Source organism: Paramisgurnus dabryanus, chromosome 17 (assembly GCF_030506205.2).
Source record: "Paramisgurnus dabryanus chromosome 17, PD_genome_1.1, whole genome shotgun sequence".
NCBI classification, from domain to species: Eukaryota; Metazoa; Chordata; class Actinopteri; order Cypriniformes; family Cobitidae; genus Paramisgurnus; species Paramisgurnus dabryanus.
The window spans coordinates 8,508,857-8,527,341 of NC_133353.1; the positions used below are offsets into that span (position 1 = coordinate 8,508,857).

Below are 18,485 nucleotides of genomic sequence, written 5' to 3' on the forward strand. Positions count from 1 at the left end.
ATCAATTATAATAACTAATCTGTAGTTCTAACAACTCATCTCTACTCAATATAAATAATATTAAATTTAAATTACCTTAAATCTGAGTCGATTCAACAAAAAAATTAAGGCAGCAAAGATTTTTTACAGTGTGTATGCATGCAAGTATATAAAAAAGCATTAAAACATTCAGACCCTTGGTCTTTATTGTGATTTAATAAACAGAAGAGACACAATTCAACTCATAATCGATGATTTATTTTGTGAATGATGTATAGATCAATGCAGACAATTATTCCACTTGAAATCTGAAATTTGACATGAAAAAATATGCAAGAGAATATTTACACTGAGGTGGTTTACCCACAAAATTGAAATACAATTAATTTTAAAAACAAAAAAGCAAAATATTTTGCCAATTTAACATCCCTGTGGTCCATCCACTAAAAGTAAAATATTTGCTGAGCTTGAAGCGTTAACGCAGACTGACCGTAAAGTTGTACACCACACATGCACATGCTGTTCTTTTGTCTAGAGATAATACAGCACACAGACAACTACGTACATTCAGGAGAAGAAATGCAGAGATGTTCAGAATGAATGTCCCATTTACAACTTTTGTCCAAGTGTTTGTTTTTCCAGAAGCAGATCTGCAAATCTCTGCTGGAGCTCTTTCTCTCGGTCCTGTTGTCTCTGTACGTCTTCTCTCAGAGCCTGCGTATAAACAAAAGAGAAACAGTGATGATGACTGCAACCTAATCCATCATTATTTTACAAAGAAATTCAAATGACACCAAATACTAAATACAAGGGGTGTCCTCGACTAAGGATTTACATATTCGAATCAGAATTGTCGAATCTTTCTATAGTCGAATCATCTATGTGTGTGTGCATGGGTTGGGAGGGGGCCAGACCAGGTACAAATGGGTGACTTTTATTTTCTTTCACAAGCAGCACACAGAAACAACTTTCTGATAAAGTGACCAAAACTGTCTTTCAAGTGAAGAACAAAGAAAAAACTGACAATGCATTTCTATATTTTTTTTTTTTAAGGTAAAATGAAAGGCAACAAACATTTAATGATTCCTCAATAACATTTTAAAGCCACTATCTACAGAACATCACACAAAAAAAAAGTGAACTAAACCCAAAAAAATAACACATGTGATCCTGCCTTGGAAACCCGGGCTACAATTCAGCGATTTTATGTAATTTGGAGATTAGCACGCGTCAAAGCAGTCATGACCAAAAAACGACAAATGACATTTTGTGATTGTTACTGTAAATGATAAAAACTAAGCTTTATAAACAATTCATTAAACGTTAATTTATAACAAGAAAAACACTGAAATTAATGATTTTATAGACACTACGCTTTATTATTTAGCACAGAAATACTGCTTGCTTACTTTGATCATCTTTGTATTCACTTTAACACCTGATGATTCTTATATTATTTATTTCAGGAATCTCTTTTCTATCATTTGAAAGTAAACACCAACCATAATATTAAAATCATAAAAAAGACCGTCATGTCAGGCATAAATATAGGTTCAGTGCAGATATTTTCTGTATCACCATCGAAATGTAAAGAAGTGGCTTACCGGTTTTGTAGTTTAACTTTTGACAAGATAACCACCTTGTTTTAAATACATTTTAAAACTTATACCCGTCGAAAAACATCCGTTTTTTAATGTTTAGTTTGATAAACTCCTAAATATAAGACGCAGAGCACCTAGCGCGTTCGGCTAAATTGCATGCGCAAGCATCATGATGCAACAAAAAAACAATCCAAAATGTACTTAAATTAAATCAGAATTTACGTTTGGGTCAGAAGTAACAAGGTGTAGAACAAATCTGTGCAAAATGCCTGAAGCGCATGAAAACAAAACACAGGCCAAATAGTTCAATCAGATAACCCCGAGTGATTTATAAATACAATAAAGAAATTATTAAAATAACGAAAGTATAAGAATCACCAGCTTTGTCTTTTAGATGTAGAAACAAAGAGGCGATGGTTTATGTATATAGAAACCTCTTATGGACGTGTAGCCCTGTCACGGGGGTTTGTTGGATTTATTAACGCAATTTAAAAATATTTAGCATTATCATAATGGTCTGTATATTAATATATTGGGAGAAAGCTGTAATGTGTGAAATCAGATAATGTGTTCACCCATATATGGCCGAAATTAAATGATCCTCATTTCATAACACATCTGTGATGATTCGACTGTGAGATTGATAGTCAAATCAGGCTTCTCCTATCAAAGCATCGAATCTTCGACTATTTGGGGTCAACCCAACTAAATACATGGATCAGAGAAAAAAAAAAATCTGCTGTATCTCACCTCATGTCTGCGAGGAATGGCCTGATCCTCTTGTTTCTTCAGCTCCTGGAAGGTGTGGAGCTCCGTATTGGCCTGTTCAACCTGATCCCAAAGTTCACTCAGCTGTTTGAGGAGACCCATGGACCGAGACTGGTACCCACCCAGAAGAATCTTCATCTTCTTCTCCATCTTAGCTGCACGCTTGGCCTCTGTGGTCATGTGACCTCTGTTGATCTGTCAACACATAAACAAAATCATCTTGTTTATTGAGAGCAATGTAAAAATACAAAAAAGTGTCCAACCTACTCAAGATAAATTAGTTGTTATTGAAAGACAAGTAGTAGTACTTTAAACCAACGAAAGGTTTTCGTCACATCATCCGTGCCCAATACACAGCAGCTGAATCTCTGCATTAAACAAATATTTCGCTCTCGAGTTAAACAATGGATCTTGTCAAGCTGCCATGAAAGGACCGGGATTCAATTGAGCCGGCAGACACTGGCACCACGAAAAATTGAAACCATCGCTAACGTAAACCATTTTCAGACATTCAATTTTCCAATAACGCTTGTAAAGGAACGCCAAATTCTACCAACATGTCTGACTTGGAAACAAAAACAATAAACCTCCAACATCAACACGAGCCTCTGATACACACGCCTTCGCTTTGGTCTTCAACAAACCATTATGCAATTATAACGGATCTGTTTTCATTCTGTTTCCAGTAAGTGTCCACACCGGCCATCACCGAATAAAACATCTCCAGACGAGCAGATGCAGAGAGACCGGCGACAAGAGGTTACATCTACAGGTTTAGTACATATAGAGCGAACAAATAATAATTCAACCCTTACAACATTTTGGTTACCGGCCCAGATCTACAGCACTCCAGCTGTTGAGGGTGTTGTGTCGTTTATGGGCCCTGACACAAATACAGACGCAGCCATCGCCATCAGCCTGGGTTTGCTCATAAATGTGGTGTGCAGATGGTGCAGGCATAAATCCTGTGCAGCAGTTTCCTCTTCCTGCAGAAACACAAACTCCCCCACATCTCCGAACGTGCTGCTGTGTGAACCGGCTCCAAATTTCCGACCCACGTTGCCAAGACGTATGAAACAAACGGACCCTTTGTAAGACCGGGGGGTGGCTGCGATCAGCTGAATCTCCTAAAAATACGGGCAACTAGTTGTCTTGTGGTGGCCATCATTTCTGTTTGGGTTCAGAGGAGCATGAACACCAACGGGGATGCTTAATGTCGTCAATGAACCTATTAAACAGATTCAAACTTATCGCTGTTTCTCTTGGCTATTTAATGACGAGGTTAATACAGTGAGTGACTTTTAAGAGCGCTAAGAATGGATTGGATCCAAAGCGTCTAAAACTAAAGCAGTAAGCCGCTCGAGGACATGGACTACAGCCATGTTACTGCAGTAAAAGAGCCAGGAAAAAAATAAATGATTACTAAATAAAAGCCATAACACATTTAACACTTGATTTGAAGACCAATAAAGAAGCAGTTACCCAAATCTTAAAATTCTCATAATTAACTCATCCTCGTGCCATACCAACTGTAGGACTGGACGGGGACAGGGTTCCCACACCTTAGTTAACTTCAAATTCAAGGACCTTTCAAGGACTTTCCAGGTCCAATACCCTCAAATTCAAGGACTAAATGTGGGGACACATTTCAAGTTAGAGCAAGGTTACATCGTGTTACCTTTTACGATACATTGTTACAGTTCCCTTTTGAGGGAACTCGCGCTGCGTCACTGTGACACTTTGGGGACGCCTCCAGGGGTAAGATGAGTCTGAATGTGTATATCAAATTCAACCAATAGTGAGGCTTAATGATAAAGACAGGGTGACGCTGGAGCCAGGAAGTATATCGCTATCTGAAATACTGTCAAAGACGGTGTTACAGGGACGCAGGAAGTATGGCAAGGGAGACGCAGTGTCTCGTTCCCTTCTCAGGGAACAACAGTTACATACGTAACCCGATACGTTTTCATGTCTCAAACACAACTATGCAAAAAACGCATTTTGGTATGAATCAACATTCACATACAGAAGATATAAGCATTTAAAGTGAACAGTTTAGCACGTGTGATTCAAAAGTCTAAAATTTTTATGATATTATCCTACACTACACAGGGAATAATATGGATTTTTTTCCAGAAAACTTCTTGCATAAAATAGATTCAAGCACTTTTAATGACCTGTATCTATGTATGTATATTTTCAAAACTTTCCAGGGCCTAAAATATTCCCCCCAGACTCACAAACTTTCAAGGATTTCAAGAACCTGTGGGAACCCTTTAAACCATAGTGGTATTTTTCACCATTTGCATAAATGCATTGTAGTAAAGTTCACACACATCTACTGGAGCACCACTGCCATCTGCTGGATTGAAATGAGTTACAACACAGCGAGTTTCTCTTACCTCCAGTTTCTTCTCCAGGGACTCAATCCTGTCCTTCTTGCTGGCGAGATTAGCACGCGTGTATCGACTCTGTCCGGGCAGATACAGGACCTGACTGTAACACTCCTCCCACACCTGATTATACGCCTCCATAGACAGATCTCCATGACCCATGCCGTGTTTTACTACATCCATCTCCTGGACCAGCATCTCTCGGGCCTGTCAAACACACGCTGAGCTTTAGCACAAACATCTGCATGTGGTTCATGAACTTGAATCAATGGCATCTGTCAGCCAGACATGAACTCTCTGTTGCTGACACAAAACTCATCCATAATATATTCGCTACAAAACGTCTGCACGCAAAATATCTACTATTATTATTTAGGACTATTAAGAATTGTATGTTTTATAAAAAAAAAAATGTAAACAAATGATGGACCTTTAGCAGCTCCTCCTCTGAGATCTTATTGTATGGATTCTGCTCCAGGTATGCCACATGTTCGGTGTTGTTCGAGCTTGATCCAAGACCTTTGGCCTTCTTAGCTTGATATTCACTGAATGGATGATGCAGGCAGTCAAAGTGGATCATGGTGATCATCTCCTTCTTAATGAGTTCCTCGGCCTGCTGAAGGTCCGTCAGAGGAGGTTCCACGTTCTGAGGCCTGAGTATCGTCTCGTTCACCTGTCGAAAAAAAAAACGACACGTGAGCAGCAGAACATGTCAATTGAGGACTCAAAACACCCTATTACACAACATTTATATGTTTATCTTTAGAAGTGAAAAGTATAAATGTTAAGTATAGATGAGTCATTACCGCCGAGGGTCTTGGTAAATCTCTCTGAACCGGCGTGTGTCTCTGACGGAGTTCCTTCTCTCTCTCTGCATCTCTGGCCACCTGCTTGCGTAGTTCGATCTCGGCCGCGTCCTCCACGAAGCTTTCGTCCACCTCGGCCTCCTCCAGCTCTTTCTCTGCGTTTTCAGGAAGAACGATCTCAAAATCATTCTTGGGCACCGGCAGAGACATCAGACCCAACTTGAGCTGCTCACGGGACTCCCTTTGCTGAAACACACAGACGTCTTTCATGATGCAGAAAAACTCACGAGACACATAAACAGTTGGGGTCAAATGATCCTAAGCCCCTCACTGGTCAAAATAACAATAAAAACAATAAAGGACGATTTCAACCGGATGTCATGGGTGTAACGTACTAAGTGTTTAGCATATGATGGGTCACTGTAGTCCACACCACCCTCCTCAGTGTTGATGTTGAGTTTGTCACGCAGAGGGGTCCTGCCGGGGGTAACACCAATCGAGGGTTTGGGTGTCATTCCACCTTGAGGTGTCATGCCCTCCGATCCGTGAGCAGGGGTTCTGGAAAATCACATTCAAGCAGCACATCATAACAAAAGAAAATATGAGCCACAATAACAAACATGCATTAAACATACTGCTGTACACAAACCGTAATTAGGTGTGCATGGTTTAGTTTGGGTACCTGAAGGGTGTAGACAGTACAGTGTTGGGCGTCTGAACCACCTGTCTCTGCGGGGTGACCCCTGAGAAGTCGCTTTCATGGAGGGGTGTGTTCAGACCTCCTTTAAGAGGAGTGTCCACATTCGTAAGTGCCATGAGATTCTGAGCTTCCTATAAGGTGAAGGATTCAAGCAGTGAGACGTGAAATATAAACATCCCGACATATGACACAACAAGTGAAGTTCAAACCTGCAGGATTTTGTCCTGTGCAGCCGGAGTTTTGGGTGTGCGCAGGGCCATTGAGTTATTGGTGACATTGTATTCAGACAGAAGAGCGCTGGACGCCGAGTTAGTGATTCCTGACTCTTCAGCCGTCTGACGTGCGATTTCACTGGCCTGACCCAGTTTGACCACCTCCTCCAGTTCAGCATCAGAGATCTGACAACAGAAACCAGTAAAATAGAATTTATGATTACAGCGTCCATTGAGGTCGCCACTATTTATAGAGATTATACCACGGTTAAGCTCTGACCTGCGGTGCTGGCAACACAAGTTTGCTTCTCTTCTTAGTGAACTCAGACACGCCGCTGGTCTGCAGGATGGCAGAAGGAAGATCTGATTCTTTCTTCTTCTTGATCTTCTGTCGGTCCTTCTTACGGTCACGGTCCTCCTTCTCGCTGTAAAAGACAAAACGGCATACAGGTGAACCGTGGCACAGAATTAAACATGCAGATCGATAGGACCATCACGGCATCCTACTCACTTCCTCAGTTCTCCTTCAAGATGCTGCTGGCGCAAGCGCTTGAAATCGGGCTCCAAAGGGTCGTACAGCTCCATGGATGTATCGTAGAAGCCCTGCGCTGGTTTCTTCTGAAAGGGGATCTCAGCGTTGTAGTCCACACCTCTCTTTTTCTTGCGTTTCTTCTGAATGTCGATTCCTGCAGCTCGCAGCTCCCTGCGCTTTTGTAGCGCTGCCAGACGCCTGCAGAGAGAAGCAGACAGTCCGTCAGAGTGCTTATATAATGAACAACACTTGTGATCGAGACCTCTGAATTAACATTGAATTAACAATGTTATTGAGCAAATCTTGTCTTACCGAGCCTCCTCCAGCTGTTTCTCTCTGGCCTTCCTCTTTGCCTTCTTGCCCTGTGTGTTGGCCAAACGTGCCCTGGCTTCAGACAGCATCTCCAGCTCATCTACACGCCGGTTTATAAAAGACACGCATGTCAGGTAATATTAGTAAAAACAAAAGTATGACTATTTACAAGTAGTTCATAAGACACACCCACCTTCATCCATGTCCACTGGGTCAGGTCTAGCTGGTTTGGTCTCAGGGTTCGGGTCAATCTCGCCGGGTTTTAATTTGCGAGGGTCGTCACCCACATCATCTTCATTCTCTCTCTGAGCAGCTTTATCTCTGCATTCATAAAGGATTTGTGCTCAGTTTTATATACATGACAACACAAACATTCCCCAAACAATGAAAATCGCAAAACAATCAAGTTCCATGAAATGAACTGATTTTTATAATATTTTGACAAAGCCGTTTTATGGCTCACATGTTGAACGTATAAACATTTTTTTTATTTCTTTAAAATGCACACTATAAGAAATAAAAGAGCATAATTATTTAATGCCGTGCGCTTTTACATGTACTTACAGCAGATATTCATAGTGCTCTAGGCACTGAGCGGCCGTCCGGCCGATAATGGGAGCGATTGTTCTCCATTGAGTGGGCATCAGTTTGGCCAAGTGAAGAAGTTTCTCCTCTTCCTCACGTGACCATTCTGTCTTCTTAATACTGGGGTCCAACCATTCATACCTGCATCACCAATGACAAATATAATAATTATTAATAGCATGCAACTACAGCTGGGTTTCAACCGTTTTAAGCTCCCGACCTAGGCAACATTTCTATATTCTAATGAACCTGATGTCTAACTAGTTAGATCTCTAGGTTTTGAGACTTACCATCTGGCTTTACACTGTTTGGCAGATTTGCGGTGCAGCAGGGATGCGATTCGAGACCATTGATTCTTGCCATATTTCATAACAGCGGCTTTGAGAATTTCATCCTGTTAATAAACAACACAAAACAGACAAGAAGTTAAAAACATCAATATATCTGATATAAGCAGTCAAGAATGTAAAACAAATCATTTTACTACTACAAATAGATTATAATATTACTTTTAAATTAAGTAATATTAAATCAAATAATAAAAATAGTTACAGTATAAGTTAATAACAAAAATTACAAATTCTGATGCATTAATATATAAAACTCTGCAATGCATGTGCCAACAACAATACAACATGCAGCAGTAATCGGATTTATGCATTTTTGTAAAGTAAATACTACAATTGCATGAACATATCATTTAGGCTGACGAATTAAAGTGAACATGTTTCTGTATGCAAGATTTTAAATAATAAAGGAGGTAATAAAACAGCAGCATCATCATGGGTCTACGACGAAGCAAATATAAACACATAAGGTAATATAAACACTCCATTATAGATGTTTAATTCAAGTAAACGATTCCTTTATATAGTTTACTTTTAAAAGGTCAAAATATGATTTGTAAGTAGAGTGTAATCATGAAAACAGTGTGTGCTTTATAAACAAACCTCAGTGTTCCGCCACACTCCTCCTTTAATCATAATTCGCGGCATGTTGGCGATGTAGAGTTTTCACACGCGCTTGAGCAGTAAAATCTTCTCCTGGAATGATTTATATTTAGAAATAAACTAGAAAATGAGAATTAAACTTAATGTTCGACTGCACCGCGTTTCACAGGGAAATGGCTCCGGGCGCAGAGGATTGTGGGAACTCAAACTCTTCCTCTGGTGATTCGGACGCGCTGCGTCATGACTGCTCCAATTCAGCTGGCGCCCTCTAGCGGCCCCACAGTCATATGACACACTCAACACCGTCTGCAGGGAACACACAGCACTGTATTTTTGACATTTTACTATATATTTTCACATTTACACTTTGGGCAATGTCATTTTCGTATTTTATAGGTTCTCAGTACTTACAACTGAGACATATATACTTAACTAAACATAAAATTAGAATGAATACATGTGAATTATTTTATTTCATAAAAAAATATAACTGTAAAAGGATAATTATACATTTTAGGTGCAGTAACTATTTCTTTTAAATTGTACATAAGTTATAATTGAAGATGTAAACGTAAATTCAGGTGGAGCCTGAGCATTCTGTTCTATCAATCACTAAAGTATTATAAGATGCCACCCATCTTACAATTATTCCTGACCACTGAAAAATAAATTTATATCTATATTAGGGCTGTCAAAAGATGGATGGCTATTAATCACATACAAAATAAAGTTTGTTTTTGAATAATATATATGTTGCATACTACGTGAAATTATTTTGTATATATAAATACACACACATGCATATATGTATTTAAGAAACATTCACATGTATATAAATAGGTTCAAGATCAGTGCCAAAATGTTTAGTTGACCAAATATTGTTGTAGCACACCATTTTATTTACAGTTAAGCTTAAGCTTTGGCATGCATATCTTGCATTGCTAGAAAATATGGTCCATACAATACATTAAAAAGAAGCTTTACGGGACTATCATGCACACTTTGTACTGTACTTCTTTCTGAGGTACTATGAACTACTAGTATATATATATATTTTAAGATTTGAAAGCTTTACTTTACCAAGTGATTTCTTGTATATTTCAAGTAAACTTTGTTCCCTGGGACTATTTGCATTATTTGTGTCATACCAGTTGAGTTTTAGGCTTTTCTGTAATTATTAAGACTCACGTTTAATTCCTTGAAGATTTTAATCTTTCAGGTTGGTTTATCTGTGCATGAGAAATCAGAGCTGTGAATCAGGATGGAAGATTACAGTGACATTATTCGATTTACAGCTTTGACTTATAATTTATTTAAAGGCAGGGTGCATGATTTTTGAAAAACACTTCGGAAAAGTAAGTGGGGCCGACTACCAAAACACTTGTAGCCAATCAGCAGTAAGGAGCATCTCTACTAACCCACATCGTTGGGTTGCGTATGTGTGGGGCGGGTCTATCAACAGAAGGTCCAGATTCTATTGGGGTAGTGGTGTGTTTGTTTAGGTGATTTCAAATATCAAAATTGGCTTTCAGAGATCATGCACCCCGCCTTTAAAGTCACATAATGACTTTAAGACTATAACCAATAACCCTAAAAGCAATACACAGCATGAGCTCAAAGTGCAACCATACAATACGACAACTTTTTTATTCACCTGATGTAATCTAGGTCAGAAATAATGTTAACCAAAAGTCAAAGACTAGCTGTTTGGAAATTGCTTTAGGTTATTGTTGTAAGTACTGCAGACAACACTGAATAAAGACTTGGAGAAATACATTTGTTAAAAAGCTTTTGTAAACCTGTTTTTTTCCCTTTTCATCCTTCTGTTGATTTAAACAAAAATAAAAAAATCCCTCAACACAAACTATAGGAATGCAGAGCTGTCAGCATGTGTTTACAGTCCTGGAGTCCTGGATCAATAGGTTCTTATAGTACAGGCCTAAAGGTGCTAAATTGACTGTAATCTCAAACCAAACTGAGACAGACTGAGAGCGGCCAATTGTACAAATATACAGAAAACACATTAGCATAAACCAGCCAACCACCAATGAACTTTTAACATTAGCACAATATGCATCTCAACTGCACATCATGAAATGCCTGAGGCCGTCCAACTGCAAAACACAACACTTAACACCCAATCAATAAAATCAACATAAAGTTGGCTCCAACCAATGGAGAAAATACTTTTATTGTGCATTTTTCTAATTTAATTATGAATCATTACAAATCACATTATCAGCATTACAACGTGAGTAAAAATATATTAACTTGGCACTGTGGTGTGTTGTAATGAACATTATGATCTCTCATCGCTCCACTCAGCTTCCATATAGAGAATTAAAAAGGGCCCCTCACTGGACACATAAGATGAAAATAATACTTAATCTTAATGTAAACATAACCCTTTTAAAATGAACACTGACCTTGTCAGTATTTGTCACACTGCTTTAGGGCTATTCAGAGATTTATAATTCATCTTGTTATGAGCAAGCATGAAAAAAAACACTCAGGGAGTGAGTGGGTCTAAAAATCATTGGTTATTAATTTTATGGCTTTCACATTTGCTCTTTATTCCCAGTCCACCCACAGCGTTTAGTAAAACTAACCACCCACATTAACACATACAGTCTTCAATAGCTCATGCCCTAAAGCTTTTCTCGAGCTCAAACGGTATGGCAAGATTACGAGATTGACTCCATAAAATATATAGCTTGGATAGTTCACTTCATTTTGTATAGTGTTTAAAAAATGAACTGTAACCACATCTGTTCTGAAATAAGTCATTTTGCTTTAAGCTACCAAAATAAAGGCGTATAGATTGACCTAGCAAATGCTGGTACTGTAGGTTTTGCATCCAGACTGAAGATTGGTACAATAATTCCAAGGGGCATGACACTTAATATTGCTAACAAAATAAATAAGTAGAAGTCTATACATAATACATAAGCGCACTATCAGTTCTCTGGTTATTCTGACATGAAATGCTTAGTCATTTCTAGCACTTGACTATAAATATTCTGTGAAAAAGAACGGTGATTATACTGCGTTTGTCTCAGAGACTGTCAAGGTGAAACTTTAAACTTAATATTCAGAGGCGAGTCTCCACTCCATTATTCAAACTCAAGTACCAGTTCATCCTCATTATCAGTCAGATGGAAATACTCGCTTTGACTCCTTCACTTCACTTGAAATAAAAAACACCCAGAGAGACGGAAAAAAGTTAGTGGAGTGTGACAGTCATCCGTCATCACCTGACCCAGACCTCTAACCAGACATATTGATTCATTAAGATCTGAGACGCTGTCTAGACTCTTTCTTCTTATTCAAGATCAAATCCATGCACACTTTATCTACCAGTAGAGCTGAGAATAAAGACGTTTTACAGTATTTGCAGAGAAGAAGAGCTTTAATATCCCTCAAACATTCTGGTTAGGGTTTCTTCTCTTGGGTTTATTGTAACTTTTAACCCGAAATAATACACTTCTGTTTAATTGCAAAAAAATTTCCTCCTCATGACTTTTTAAGGTGTAAAATTTTGATGTACGTTTGTGACGTTTTAGCTCAAAATACCATACAGATAATTTATTATAATATTTTAAATTTGCCACTTTGTAGGTGCGAGCAAAAGTGTGCCGTTTTTGGGCGTGTCTTTTTAAATGCAAATGAGCTGATGAAATGCAAACACTGATCACCATATGGTTTGTTGAAATTGAAACTCAATTGCGATGTCAATTATTATCTCTCGCTTTCTCTCTCTGCACTAAATGGCATTGCCGTGGTTGGATAGTGCAGATTAAGGGGCGGTATTATTATAATAAGATCCCCTTTTGACATCACAAGGGGAGCCAAATTTCAATGACCTATTTTTTTCACATGCTTGCAGAGAATGGTTTACCAAAACTAAGTTACTGTGTTGATCTTTTTCACATTTTCTAGGTTGATACAAGCACTGGAGAACCAATCATAGCACTTAAACATGGATAAAGTACATTTTCATGACATGACAAGGTTTTAGGTAGCATTTTATTGTTCGAGTTTAAAATGTAATCTTTTACTGCATTCATGAAACGCAAATCTAGTTTCAATCAAACTTTTTCATCATTATGCAAAACTTCTCAACAACTCATGCAGAGAGAAACTTCAGGATTATAATAAAAAACCATGCATGCAAAACCAGCAAAATAATCACAACTGTTTTATTTGTTTGCCAGTTGATTAAAAATTAAAACTGAATGAATGCATTCATAATATAAAGGGATGAGTAACAGGTTTCCTAAATAGATTATAGCACATTGATGCTCATTATTTTGTTCTTACAAACAACCGAATCCATGTTTGCTGTAAGACTGAGCTGCATTATTAAAATATAATGAAGTGCCGGTGAACACTCTTTGGGCCTATTACATAGAAACTAATTCATCACAAAGTTTGTTTCTTTCTGTTTTTGCCTCTATTGCTCAGTCTGAGCATGCAAGTTGGCCAGTAACACGATTGTGGTGTTGGTTTGGCTTACAATACTCAATGGATGCTGAATTTCTTGAGATATCATGAAGATGTGCTACACTGACAACCCCACCATTGAGACTCAGCCTGCGGGCAAACACCCATCAGGAACAGATGACAGCTGTCAGTCACCCAGAATTATTTCACAGCTCAGCGGGATCAGAGCCCGGACTGTCTGGATCCAGCAGAAATGACTTGTGGAGGGAGGATCGGGCCTGGAGCAGGACTGAGGAATTCTGGGAAAACACGGAGCGAGAGTGCAGAGAGGCTGTTTATTCTTTTTCAACCTTCAGGCAAAGTGTTGTCAGTGTGTAATAGATACCACTTCAGGGAGAAAGTGAGGACTGCTGTCATTCCTCAAAATAAATAAATACGCCATAAATGTCAAAGTTTGTATATTCTCTGACTTTCACTGTTCAGATATTTTAAGATTCATACATGCTTGTCTTGGCTTCTTGTTGACAAAAAAAAAAAAAAAAATGACACTTTTACCCACTAATGAGTTTTGTGGGTTTATTTTGACAAGCAAAGCATCATCGTTTGTGAGATAAACAATTTATTATAATGATGACACTTGACATGTACTATTTCAAGTTTACTATGTGCTCCTAGTATAGTCAATGGTAGAGCATTGCGTTAGCAGAGCAAAAGGTCATGGGTTTGAACCCAAGGAAAACACATACCGATGTATACCTTGTAATGCACTGTAGGTCGCTTTGGATAAAAGCATCTGCAAATGCATAAATGTGCTATAATGGACCATAGGTATACCATAAGTACGGTAAAATGAAATACTGTTAAAGGGGTCATAGCGTGAAAATCTGACTTTTTCCATGTTTAAGTGCTATAATTGGGTCCCCAGTGCTTCTATCAACCTAGAAAACATGAAAAAGATCAACCCAGTAACTTAGTTTGTGTAAGCCATTTTCTGCAAGCATGTGAAAAATTAGGTCGTTCAGATTTCGCCTGTTTTGTGAGGTAGTTAGCAAGGTGAATTACAATAATACCGCCCCCTTTATCTGCTCTATCCAACCACAGAACTGCCATTTAGTGCAGTAATATTGATTATTTTTGACAAAAAATAAAATAAAATAAAAAGATAAAAGGTGCATCATTGTGTTCTTGTAGCTCAGTGGTATATAAAACATTGCATAAGTCATGTAAAAAGCTGTGGGTTTGATCCCAAGGAACACACATACTGATAAAATCTATACCTTGTAATGCACTGGATAAAGGCATGCCAAATGCATACATATAAAATCATTTTTTTCTTTTGTATGACAACCCTGGCTTCATCTTAACTTAAATTATTTTTTTGTATAATCAATAATTAAAATCGAAAATATGTCCCAAAAATATAAAAAACATTAATTTCTTTAATTTAAGGTGAAACAATGTAATTTATTAGCACACTGTAAATTTTTTTTTGCTGCCTTAAATTTTTTTGTTGAATCAACTTGGATTTACAAGTCAGATCAACTTACTATTATTTATCTTGACTAGAGATGAGTTGCTATAACTACAGGTGAGTTGTTATAACTTATAAATTTAAGTTGACTTTTCTCAACTATATTTTATAAGTTGTGACAACTAATTTCTGTTGACATGACTTGTAAATCTGCGTTGATTTAACAAAGAATTTTAAGGCAGCAGAGTTTTTTTTACAGTGCACTGAATCATACTAAACTCGATTCATTGAATGACTCAAAATGATTCATATAATCTTTAGATTAATTACAACACATTATCATGCTAAGAGCATCAGATACTATGAACAAAGGGCAGAAACATAATTTAATCAACCTGACAAAATCATTTCCCGCGCAGTGACTTGAGTTAAGTCTTGTAAGCATTGAGTAGCGATCCTGTCAATCATATAAACGGACAGACTGACGACACAGCCAGAGGCAGAACTCGATCAGACATCACAATCCATAAACACTACAGCTAGAGCTTCATTTATTTCATGAGCAGAGGATTGTGGGATATGTGCAGCTCCTTCAGTTATTGCTTTAATAACTCTTAAAACATATTGTGTGTTTTTGTTTTATGTGGCAATTTCGCGTGAGGAAAGTGAGTTAAGGCGTAATGATGAAGAATATTAAACATCTTTGAAATCATAAAAGTGTCTCGTGGGGAGTGTTCAGCATTGTCCTTTATGCACATTGTCTGTCTTTTCAGCATTTGATGTCGTCTTCTGTTGGTGTGTAATTGCTTTTAAACTCTCTGGAGTTTTGATGTTTCAACAAAAGACAAAAGATATTGTACTATTACTACACAACATTGATTTCTTGCTTCATTTAAGAACAAAGCACAAAGTACAATTCATTTTCCAGACGTAATAAGTTTCTTTGCGGTTGTATAATGTTTAAACTTTTAAAAAGCTTTATAGGGAAGTTTCTCAAGCACAGACTTTTCTGTGATAACTCTTACAGTGTACGGTTAAAGGCGGGGTGCATGATTTTGAAAAATGCTTTGGAAAAGAGAGTCGGGCAGAGTACCAAAACACACTTGTAGCCAATCAGCAGTAAGGGGCGTGTCTACTAAACAACATCGTTGCCTGGGTTGCGTATGTGTGGGGCGGGTCTATCAAAAGAAGGTCCAGATTCTATTGGGGTAGGGGCGTGTTTGTTTAGGTGATTTCAAATATCAAAGATGGCTTTCAGAGATCGTGCACCCCGCCTTTAATATACCAAAGTCCCTTTGACAAAGCTCCGCCCACATCTGTCAAAGTTTTTATAATTCCTAATAAAAAAAGAATAATTCAGAGTCAAAACGTCTTTGTAAGTTATGTACTGTAAATTGTAAAGCATTAAACAATTTAGCGTCTATACTGTATGTCTATGAGCAAACCTTCACCCACTGATTGACAGGCAATGAGTGTTTATTGGCTTTTGTGCTGTCACAGGTAGACAGGTTTGATTTCTTGCAGATATCTGTCAGGCTGTAAGACATTTTATGTGTTAAACCAGCTGACAACAATGATATTATAACCATGACATTTATAGCTCAAATCAGGCTAAAAATGATTTGAATTGCTGCGATTTCTCCCATAATTCCTTTAATGAGTGTTTTATCCATGCAGTTTCTATATTTACAATAGTTTTCTTATTTCACAATGTGTCTGTGCAGCGTGTGCGGACTCATGTCTTCTCATTTACTGGTTTGCTGGTTTGCTAGCAGCTGTCGTGTGCTGTCAGAGACTCTGTGCTGGGATTAATCCTCCATCCTACATGCTGTTTGTGCTCTGAATGAATGACAGGAACAGGATATACGAAGGGATATTTGTCAGTTTTGAGACAGTGGAGACCAAAATATGGTTTTACAGCAGTTTGCAAAACACGTTGAATCCAGGGTTTGACCGCCATAATTACTGTAGATCAATAAACTTGCAAAATAAGTCAAAAGTCTACATATGTTATATAAGGGAAAATTCCCATATGGCATAAAATATATATTTAAATATACAAAAAATTGGCAAAAAATATATTTGCTGAAATATATTTTGGAATGTGCTTACAAAAATGCATTTTTATTAATATATTTTTTGGCTTTTTTGTACATTTTGAAATATATTTTAAAAATAAATACATTTTAAAACATTAAAACTAAATTCAGCCCTCCATACATTTCAATCCAAGGAAATATATTCCTGTTGCATTGTAAGAAAAACTTTGTTAATGTTACATAACAGTTTTTAAAAGGTTAAAATTAAATATATTTTCAACTTCAGAAATATGCTTTATAACTTGTATTTAGCATATATTTAATACGGAGCCCCTAAGGGGACATGGAGCAAAAATTAAACAAAGTTTAGTTAAGTTTAGTTATTTAGTTTCACGTGCGCACTTGAAACTATCGCGTTTAGTTTCGCATGCTCACGTGAAACTTTCAAGTGCGCACATGAAACTATTGCGTGTGCACATGAAGCACGTGAGCACGCAAAACTAAACTTAAAAAAAATTCTGCACATGAAGGTTTCACGTTAGCACATGAGTTTCACGTGAGCACATGGAACTAAACTTTAGATTTTTTTTACTCCATGTCACCTTAGGGGCTCGGTAATTTAAAATATTTCTTGGAAAGAATAAATTTTTGCCATATGGGATGTAAAATTAGAAATGTATTTGCTTGCTCTTGAAATACATTTTGAAATATATGTTGATATATGAAGATTAAAACTAAATATGTTTCCAAATTCAAAAATATATTCAACTGAGCATTACGTTCTACAAAATGCATTTAGCATATATTTAAAATATATTTTTGGCCAAAGAATTTTTTTTCTTTATAACAAAATAAACTAGTAATCTAGGCCTAGGCTTTATTTTGTATAAATGAAAGAAAAAACATTGATTGCTTAACAATGTCAGCCAGACTCCTCAATAATACTACTTAAAACGTGAATAAATGAAGACAAAATATCGATCTGAAGTGAAATTATTTCATTATGTGAGAAGAAGGAGAGCTTAAGTGGGACAACGATCAATTCTTGAAAGAAAAATTGTTACAGAAACATAATGCCTGTTGTTCTTATTGGGACCCCTGAGATCTGTTGAGGAACATCTCATCCTAATGTTTGCCTTAATATAATCATCAAACTGCCAGAAAAATGATAAAGTGTCACATGCAAAAGAATATTAAAGTCTATTTCCCATAAATACTGTTCAAGCAAAGACTTTGATTGCCATTAAATAGCTGATAGTGGGTGATTATGGCCGAATAATGATTATGTATTACGCTTGCATGACTGCTGGATGTCTGTACAGATGAGGTTCACCAAGCAAAAGAAAGTCTTTATCAGTGTGAGATTTTTAATGTTTCTCAGCCAGCTGTCTGTTTATGCTCATTTAAGCTGCTCACCATCGCAAGACTCCGACTTGTCGTGACTCTTTTTGCAGATCCCATTAGAGCACATTAAGGTGCCATGGTAAACATTCTCCCCTGCCTGGATCTGCCCTGATTTTGGGGGGATTCTGGGGTCTGCAAGACCCTGTGAATCCTGCTTGTGTTCAGTTGAATCCATTCAGGCAGTAATTAGGAGGATGTCATCATCTAGAGATGTTTACTGAAGCAGCAACATTCTCTAAAGATGGTATTGTGAAGAATAGGAGTTTATAATGATCAAGCTGACAACATTA

At 37.5% G+C, this 18,485-nt stretch overlaps 1 protein-coding gene across 1 annotated transcript; it reads right to left on the reverse strand.

Annotated features, from left to right (window-relative positions):
• Positions 1–215: 215 nt before the first annotated feature.
• cdc5l (CDC5 cell division cycle 5-like (S. pombe)) lies at positions 216–9,048 on the reverse strand. Its single transcript, XM_065255011.2, has 15 exons — positions 8,839–9,048; positions 8,179–8,282; positions 7,868–8,029; positions 7,497–7,624; positions 7,304–7,403; positions 6,971–7,189; positions 6,740–6,884; positions 6,457–6,645; positions 6,230–6,378; positions 5,943–6,105; positions 5,548–5,793; positions 5,172–5,414; positions 4,751–4,948; positions 2,331–2,543; positions 216–693 (listed from the first exon to the last, which is right to left on the reverse strand). The coding sequence occupies exons 1-15, from the start codon at positions 8,881–8,883 to the stop codon at positions 589–591; spliced, it is 2,409 nt and encodes an 802-aa protein (XP_065111083.1). The 5' UTR covers positions 8,884–9,048; the 3' UTR covers positions 216–588.
• Between the last annotated feature and the right edge of the window lie 9,437 nt (positions 9,049–18,485).

Coding starts and splice junctions, on each gene's coding strand:
- cdc5l (XM_065255011.2), bottom strand. CDS start 8,883: ATGCCGCGAATTATGATTAAAGGAGGAGTGTGGCGGAACACTGAG. Junction 6,885..6,970: donor CTTGAAGGAGAACTGAGGAA/GTGAGTAGGATG, acceptor TGTCTTTTACAG/CGAGAAGGAGGACCGTGACC. Junction 5,794..5,942: donor CATCATATGCTAAACACTTA/GTACGTTACACC, acceptor TGTGTGTTTCAG/CAAAGGGAGTCCCGTGAGCA.